Source organism: Chiloscyllium plagiosum, unplaced genomic scaffold (genome assembly GCF_037043375.1).
Source record: "Chiloscyllium plagiosum isolate Xiang-an unplaced genomic scaffold, Cpla_swu_hap1 HiC_scaffold_45, whole genome shotgun sequence".
NCBI lineage: Eukaryota > Metazoa > Chordata > Chondrichthyes > Orectolobiformes > Hemiscylliidae > Chiloscyllium > Chiloscyllium plagiosum.
This window is the reverse complement of record NW_028270183.1, coordinates 31,074,684-31,084,020: the sequence shown is the minus strand read 5'-3', so window position 1 is coordinate 31,084,020 and position 9,337 is coordinate 31,074,684. Positions and strand designations below refer to the sequence as shown.

Genomic DNA, 9,337 nt, shown 5'->3' with positions numbered 1-9,337 from the left:
TTTCCTTGACCATCATTAAACGTGAGATTTCTTGGGTTCTAGAATAATGCTGGAGAATCCCAGCGTAATTCATTTCCTGACTATACCATGGTGCCACCACCACTAGACCCAGGGATGGTAATGTTCCTTCGTGCAACATTACCATCAGGTCTGATTCTGTGAGTATGATGATGTCTGACTGTTTTCTGAGCGGTAAAAGTGAGCAATAAAAGTGACATTGGAATAGGGAATAATGGGTTAAAAAGATGAATGAAAGGCACTCTGTCTGGATGTGTGTTGCTTTCTCAAAAAGGATTGAGGAATTCATTGCATAAACCGAGGTAAAAGGATATGATTTAACGAGGTGAGACAGACATGGTGACAGGGTAACCGATGCTGGGAACTGAATATCCAGGATAGTTTACAGCTGAGATTATTACACAAAATGGAAAAGGAGGTGCGGGAGCTCTCCAAATAAGGGATGCCATCTGTATGATTGTAAAAGCGAATCTTACATTAAATGATTCAGGTATTGTCTTCATCTTATTGTTTTTCTTTGCAAAGTGACAGTCGAACATAGAACAGAGAACATGGAATATTACAGTGCAGTCCAGGCCCTTCAGCACTCGATGTTGTGTCAACCTGTGAAATTAATCTGATGCCAATCTAAACTACACCATTCCATTCTTATCCATGTTCATGTACAATGCCCATTTAAATGCCCTTAACATCAGTGATCTACTATCGTTGCGGGCAGGGCATTCCACGCTCCTACTACTCTCTGATTAAAGAAACTATCTGTGTCCTAAATCTATCACCCCTCAATTTAAGCTATGGCCCCTCATTTTAGCCTTCACCATCTGAGAAAAAAAGGCTCTCACTGTCCACACTTCTAACCCTCTGATTATCTTATATGTCTCGATTAAGCCACCTCTCCACCGTATTCTTTCCAATGAAAACAGGCTCAGTTTCCTCAGCCTTTCCTTGTAAGACCTTCCTTCCATACCAGGCATCATCCTAGTAAATCTTCTCTGAATCCTTTCCAAAGCTTCCACATCCTTCCTATAATGAGGTTACCAGAACTGTATATAATACTCCGGGTTCGGCCTTATCAGTGTCTTGTACAGCTGAAGCATGACCTTGTGGCTCCGAAACTCAATCCCCCTACCAATAAACATCAACACAACATATTCCTTCTTCACAACCCGATCAACCTGGGCGGCAACTTTCAGGGATTTATGCACCTGGACACCGAGATCTCTCTATTCATCTGCACTACCAAGAATCTTACCATTAGCCCAGTATTCTGCATTCCTATTACTTCTTCTGAAGTGAACTACCTCATACCTTTCCTCATACCTTTAAACTCCATTCATCACTTTTGAGCCCAGATCTGTGTCTTATCTATGTCCCTCTATAACCTGCAACATCCGTTGGCACTATCCACAACTGTGCCTACCTTAGTGTCATCCACAAATTTAGTCACTCATCCTTCTAAGCCCATTCCAAATCATTTATAAAACTGAAAAATACCGGTGGCCCCAAAACAGATCGTTGTGGCACACCACTGGTAACTGAGCTCCAGGATGAACATTTCCCATCAACCACCACCTGTCTTTTGTCAGCTCGCCAATTTCTGATCCATACCTCCAAATCACCTTCAGTCCCAAAGGTCCAAACTTTGTTCAATAGCATACAGTGTGGAGTCTTATCAAACACCTTAGCGAAGGCTTGTGGAGTGGGACATAGTGTGGAGGGCTGTTGTTGGTTGCAATGGGGCATTCACAGGATGCTCCCTCTGTTGCTCCTGCAAGTCTCACCAATCTCCCTGCAAATTTGTTCCTCTAATTCCAATTGAGAATGTGAGGGCCTACAGTACAACCCAATAACGTCATCATCCCTCCTTATTCCTGAGCTAGACACACAAAGCCTCATTGGATGATTATTCAGTTATTTCATTTCTGATTATTGTTATGGAACATGCCTTGTACAAAAAACATCTCCCCCTCCCTTCCTTCCACCACCTCTGTCCTGCCTAAAACATCTATACCCTGACACATCAAGCTGCTTGTCCTGTCGTTCCCTTAGTCATGTTTCTATAATGGCTATAATATCTCAGCCCACGTATCTAACCACGCCCTGAGTTCATCAGCCTTACCTATCAGCCCTCTTTGAGAGAAAGTGAGGGCTGCAGATGCTGGAGATCAGAACTGAAAATGTGTTGCTGGAAAAGCGCAGCAGGTCAGGCAGCATCCAAGGAACAGGAGAATCGACGTTTCGGGCATACGCCCTTCTTCAGGAATGCGGAAAGTGTGTCCAGCAGGCTAAGATAAAAGGTAGGGAGGATGGACTTGGGGAGGGGCCTTGGAAATGCGATAGGTGGAGGGAGGTCAAGGTGAGGGTGATAGGCCGGAGTGGTGTGGGGGCGGAGAGGTCAGCAGAAAGACCACTCCCTCCGTGACTCCCTCGTCAGGTCCACACCCCCCACCAACCCAACCTCCACTCCCGGCACCTTCCTCTGCAACCGCAAGAAATGCAAAACTTGCGCCCACACCTCCCCCCTTACTTCCCTCCAAGGCCCCAAGGGACACCTCCATATCCGCCACAAATTCACCTGCACCTCCACACACATCATCTATTGCTTTCGCTGCACCCGATGTGGCCGCCTCTTTATTGGGGAGACAGGCCGCCTACTTGCGGAACGTTTCAGAGAACACCTCTGGGACACCCGGACCAACCAACCCAACCACCCCATAGCCAAACACTTTAACTCCCCCTCCCACTCCGCCACGGACATGCAGGTCCTTGGACTCCTCCATCGCCAGACCATGGCAACACGACGGTTGGAGGAAGAGCGCCTCATCTTCCGCCTAGGAACTCTCCAACCATAAGGGATGAACTCAGATTTCTCCAGTTTCCTCATTTTCCCTCCCCCCACCTTGTCTCAGTCAAATCCCTCGAACTCAGCACCGCCTTCCTAACCTGCTATCATCTTCTTGACCTCTCCGCCCCCACCCCACTCCGGCCTATCACCCTCACCTTGACCTCCCTCCACCTATTAATTTCCAACGCCCCTCCCCCAAATCCCTCCTCCCTCCCTTTTATCTTAGCCTGCTGGACACACTTTCCTCATTCCTGAAGAAGGGCTTATGCCCGAAAGGTCGATTCTCCAGTTCCTTGGATGCTGCCTGACCTGCTGCGCTTTTCCAGCAACACATTTTCAGATACCATCCCTCTTGCATTGTGATAGATGCAATTTAATTCAACAGGCATTCCTTGCTTCCCGTCATGTTCCAGCCTGACCTGTCTGTTCACTTTAATATTAAAGGAACAAGAATAACCACAGAGAGAATAGGGCTCCTCAAGGTCCAAAGTGGGCATGCGTGTATAGAACTGCTGGAGATGGATGAGGTTCTCAATGGATATTGCTCCACTATGTTTACCACAGAGAAAGGCATGAAGGCTTAGCAACTTGGGCAAGTTAGTGGTGATATCTTGGGGACAGTCCATGTCACTGTACGGGAGGTGTTTGATCTATTAGAATATGTGAAGGTGGGTAAATTCTCTTGTCCTGAACAGATACATCCAAGAACATTTCAAGAGGCTGGAGAAGAAATTGCGGGGGCCCTCATTTATATTTTTGATTCATCGTTAGCTATGGGTTTGCTCCTGAACGACTGGTGAAGAGCGAGTTTTATGCCCTTATTCAAGAAGAAGTGCAAAGAAAAACCTGGGAACTGTAGACTAGTAAACCTAACATCTGTGGAAGGTCAGTTACTTGAGAGATTCTGAGAGATAAGACATACATGCACTTGGTTAGGGATAGTCAGCATGGATTTGTATGTAGGAGTTAATGCCTGACAAATGTGTTTGAGTTCTTTAATGAAGTGACCAGAAAGTCTGACATGGGCAGGGTGGTAGATTTTGTCTACTTGGATTTCAATAAGTTCTTTCATAAGATTCCACAGTGTAGGCTGCTCTGGCAGGTTAGATCGCATGGAATCCAGGGCGAGCTGCCAAATTGAATGCACACTTGGCTTGATGGTAGGAAGCAGAGGGTAATAGTGAAAGGGTACTTGTCAGACTGGAGGTCTGTGACTAATGGACTCAGGGGTCGGTGCTGGGCCCATTGCTGTTTGTTATTTATATCAATGATTTGGATGAGAATGTACAGTAAGTTTGCAGATGAATATGTGTTATCGTGGAAAACGAGGAAGAGTATTAGAAAATGCAGGAGGATCTTGATCAGCTGGAGAATTGGGTCGAGAAATGGCAAAAGGTGTTTAATGTAGATAAGTGTGAAGTATTGCATTTTATAGAGTGAAATCAAGATCGGAGTTTCATGTTGAACTGTCGGACATTGAGGAGTATAGATGTACAGAGGGACCTTGGAGTTCTGGTGTACATTTCTCTGAAATTGTTGTCACATATAAACAGGGCAATGAAAAAGGCTTTTGGCACACTGGCCTTCATCAGTCAAGGAACTGAGTATAGAAGTTGGGAAGTTAGGTTGCAGTTGGACAGGACATTGGGGAGACTGCACTTGGAGTACTGTGTTCAGTTTTGGTCACCTTGTTATAGGAATGATGTTAGTAAACTGGCAAGAGTGCAGAAGAATTTACAACAACATTGCCAGGAACCAAGGATCTGAGTTATAGGAAGAAGTTGGACAAGCTAGACCTTTTTCTTTAGAGCATAGGAGACTGTTATAGAAATGTATAAGATCATGAGAGGCATTGATCAGGCGAATGCACGCAGCCTTTTTCCCAGAGTAGGGGAATCGAGGAATAGAGGGCATCAGTTTAAGGTTAGAGGGGAAAGAATAAAAGAGAAGATGAGGGACAACTTTCTTTTACACAGACAGTAATACGCATGTTGAATGAGCTGCCAGGGGAAGTGATTGAAGCAGACACATTAACAACATTTGAAAGGAGTTTGGACAAATGCATTGATGCCAAAGGTTTAGAAGAATATGGTCCAAGTGCAGGGAAATGGGTTTAGCGTGGATGAACAGTTTATTTGACATGGGCCAGTTAGAGGCAAAGGGGCCTGTTTCCATGCTGTGGGATTCAATGACTCAATGGTAACAACGTCAATCCGAAACGAAAGCTGTCCCATACTAATTAGCAACAGGTTTATGTATTCGGATTAGACATTTCTGTTCCCTTCCAGTTGGGAAGGAATGAACATAGCATTGGCCCACATTATGTCTGAAAGGTGTAATATTTCATATACAGATGTGTGAATTCATAACACATGCAGAGAAAATAAAAAGACTGTGAAAATAAATTTTCAGAACGTGGTCAATGTACCTTTTCTGAAGGGATCAATTTTCATTTGGAGATAGCTGTGAATGAGTTCCCTGAAAACGAAGCCGAAATGTGGAATTATATCTAATTCTGAGAGGAAGGAAAGAAGTGAATGCAGAAACTCCAAACATGTCTCAGACACATTGACCTTGTCAAACCTATCCTCATTTGAGAGGGAGAGAGAAATCATTCGTTGAGGAAGAAGTAAGATGTTCAAAGCACTTTATTTTTTTCCACCCACATCACACTACAGAAGTTAATCTCAGATTGCAAGATTAATCTTTTTACAAAATAGCTGACACATCCTTTTTAAACTCACAAATTGCTGCATACGTTTTATTTTAATGTGTTTGACATTGCAGAAGAAACAATTACTGGTCGTACCTAATAGAGCTGCGGAAACCAGTTCTCCCTGCCATTTCAAACCAGACTTCATCTACACCAGGCTACACAAACGGGAGGAAATGTATTTAGCACCAAGTCATCAAATGTCCTTTTACTGGATCAAAAGTGAATTGAATAATTAAAGTCACTTCGCAACCGTATACTTTTCACCAGATCATGTCACTAGTTGGCGGCAGGTAACCCCCTTGTGTAGTTTCTATTTCATTTGTTTTTCCTTATAATTGCACAAGCGATTAGTGGATTCCTGACAATGTTCTTCAACTCCTCTCTAAATTTGCTCTGAGTTATGGCATAGATAAACGTGTTGGTGCATGCACTGAGTAGCTGCAACATGTTACCACATTCTCGAAGAATAAATTGTGGATCGCTGAAACCTGTGATTTGATAATCATTTGTAAAACGTTCATAAAGGAAGTAGATAAGAAACGTCAGCCATAGAAGGATGAAACTGCCGGATACAGCAAATAGCAAAACGATAGACTTTCTCCGGCTCTCCATTTCCGGGTCAGCCTTATTCTCTTCATTGTGTTGGGATAGGAGTCTTCTGCGGGCCTCATTGGCCACCAAAATGTTTCTGACAGTCAGAGCATTTAGCAGAAGAATCAGAAAGAATGGAAAACATGGCGTTAAAATATGCTCAACCCATTCAAATGTTATCCACAAAAGGGAAGTATAACGGATTTTCTTCAACCTGCAATACCATGGTATGTTATTATTTATGTCGATGGGTTCATGTAGAAAGTACCACGGGACGCTCTTTAGACATCCCAATGAGCAAACTGTTCCGATTACCACAGCAGACATTGTATCAGTACAATATTTGACTTTAAATTTCTGACAACAAATAGCAACAAACCGGTCCACAGTGAATGCAACAGTTAACCAGACAGAAGTATTTCTGGCCGCGTAAATTAAAACAATGGTGAGACTGCAGACGGGAGTAATCGATAGGACAGAACCTGGAAAATAAATCCCAGGAATACGGTTTAGAAGTACAGCGGTAATGATAACCAGGAGGTCCGTTACTGCCATGGACACCAAGTACCTTGTGATACATCTCGATAGTCCACATTTTCCTCGGGACAAAATTGCAATCGCCAGTAAATTAACTGTTCAAACAAAATGAAATGACCAGTGTCAGTTAAGAGTGACGAAAACATTACACTTATCATAATGCAAAGTTGGAGGTTTGACATTTGAAGTAAGCAAATATATTTTAGCATCTAAAGATAAGGTGGGATAAATGAGAACTTGATAGGATGTCAGTTACTGTTTTATCATTATAATAATAGAAATACTTGGAGTCTACACGGAAATGAACACGATATTAATACCTATGTACAATTTAAATAAACAAAAATGATCCACCGCACAAGTGAAGCAACATAGCCTGAGCTGGTATGTCCAGAGAATTTCAAGAGGACATAGACATTGTTGGAATGAAAAATGGTAGCATCGACCAAGTACAAGTCCAGGACCAAACTATGTAAGTAACCTTCAAGTGACACAACAGCTTTCGTGATTTTAAATTGCGTGCAAACCCGAAGAATGTGTTCTACACCTTGTCTGAATTCAACCAATGTATATTAAATCAAAGCAACTGCTTGAAAATAAATGATGCAACTGTCAGAATTTGGCTTGGAATTGTTAATCAAACATTTCAAGGAATAAAACACTCTTATTTTCATCTGAAAGGTATTAAATCCAAGCTCCATTTTGTCTTAGGCAATCTGTAGCACTATTTTAAACAGAAGAGTCCACGCTGGTCTGTCTCCATAAGAGGAGATGGGAGGAAACAATAACACACACAGCATGTGGGGGACAAGTGGAATTCACTACTTAACGTTAGGAGATCCAGAAACCTTCATAACATTTCAGAAGTAGATAGATGTGTAATTGGTAAGCCAATGCATCCACGGTTATGGAGCAAGCGCTGGAAAATAGGATTAGAAAAGTGAGGTTGTGTTTGGAACAGCACAGATGCATTGGCTCAAATCACTCTTTTCCGTGCAGTCGACGTCTGTGACACTATGTTCCGTCCTCATGGTGATAAATAATTCCTGATCATATCCGAAATCAGGCAAATGTCTTCTTTTGCTTTCTAATTTATTGCAAATCATAGCATGGGATGTGATGGTAATACTGCGATAATATTTCCAGATAAAGGTGAAGTCGTCATAGCCCGACAGGAAGAATGTGCTGCTCTCTCAACAGCGAGAGATGATTGGCGGTGGTATAACCTGAGCGACACCACACCTCAGGGGAGGGGATAACGGAGAACTGTTAGCTCTATTAGACAGTTGTCTGATTTGCCCTGCAAGATTCCCTTCAAAGTGTGGGTTCAATTCCTGTACCGACTGAAGTTTGCGTGGTGGGTCTGCCTTTTCAAAGTTAGCACTTGGCGGTATATGGTGACCCTCAGAAGCAACCCACTCTGTCAGTCGGCCCTCTTTGTAATGAGAGCATTGACTATGGTGACCTCATTGTTGGAATACGAACACTTTTCACGTCAGTGTTTGGAGCCCTTGCATTAATTAGCATTGTTTCTCGATTATGGAAACTTGCAAAATGCTCGTTGGAGTTAACTCTTTGCTACATAATCTCTAGACAGGTTAAACAAGGAACTGATGCATTTGATTTTAAAGCTGGCAAACTGATTTGGAACAAATTAATGCCATTTACGCAAGATGAGCGAGCAGTAAAAGCATGATGGGAGGTCAAAACTGGAATGGAAAGTGGATCAGAGGCAAAGATTAGAATTGCACGTGTGTACAAAAAAAATCAACGCGATCTGTGGAGAAACAGTGTCATTTACCAGACAAAGGGCCAGAGTTGGGAGGCGCAGCTGGACAGAAGCTGAGCTGCTCCTCTGAGTGAAGGTATATGGATTTGAGCATTTTTGTATCATTGGTTGCCGTCACCGTCTCCCGGCTATTTATAGATAGAAGGTCAGTGCTGCCCAAGCCAGGAACAGTGAAGGCAAAGGCGTAGTCAGAGAATGACCAAGTGGCTGATCGGTGAGAATTAACACAGTTTAGAAATATTCTTGGGACAGTGGTCCAGGTGGATGCCTTTACCATTTTTATACCGAATGTACATCAGAACGCGACTCTAACTGAGTTAAAGAAAAACATTTAAAAGTTCATTCAGCTTGGAACATCAATCCAACTGATAGAGCTTGTTCAGAAAACTCAGCTGGAATCTCGTTGTTAAAATTATCATCAACAGATCTTTACCACGATAATCCACTTAACTAGTGCTTTTCAAAATGCTTAAAATGCGGAGGACTTTACCTGGGACTGCGATACCTGCAAGGGCTGTGTAGTAAATTGCACAGATCAGGCCTCTTGGTGGAAGATGCATTATTTCCTCGGAGCACTGATGTCTGTTTGTATCCCAGATGCATTATTTCCACCTCTCCATGTTTATAGCTGATGTTGAATCCTTAGAGATGCAATTAGAGAGCAGCAGGAGGTATCTTCCAATACATTGGTTAGGTTACATCACAATGAACAAAGACTGTAGTCATTAAGCAAATGTAATGTTGCATTTCATCAAACATTTCTTTTCCATACTGTCAAATGGAACAAATAGTTTTAAAAAACACGCTGTTAATCATCTGCAACAGAATCTGAATTTTACAT

At 42.8% G+C, this 9,337-nt stretch overlaps 1 protein-coding gene across 1 annotated transcript; it reads right to left on the bottom strand.

The window, feature by feature from the left end:
* Positions 1-5,894: 5,894 nt before the first annotated feature.
* On the bottom strand, positions 5,895-9,056 carry LOC148136442 (putative G protein-coupled receptor 139). Its single transcript, XM_087983199.1, has 2 exons — positions 8,987-9,056; positions 5,895-6,802 (listed from the first exon to the last, which is right to left on the bottom strand). Exons 1-2 carry the CDS (start codon positions 9,054-9,056, stop codon positions 5,895-5,897), a joined length of 978 nt encoding a protein of 325 aa, XP_087839325.1.
* Positions 9,057-9,337: the final 281 nt, after the last annotated feature.

What these genes read in the sequence shown, in the direction of transcription:
- LOC148136442 (XM_087983199.1), bottom strand. Translation starts at nt 9,056, where the DNA reads ATGCATCTTCCACCAAGAGGCCTGATCTGTGCAATTTACTACACAGCC. An exon ending in TGCAGGTATCGCAGTCCCAG is followed by an intron (nt 6,803 to 8,986) that starts GTAAAGTCCTCC and finishes TTGTTTGAACAG; the next exon opens with TTAATTTACTGGCGATTGCA.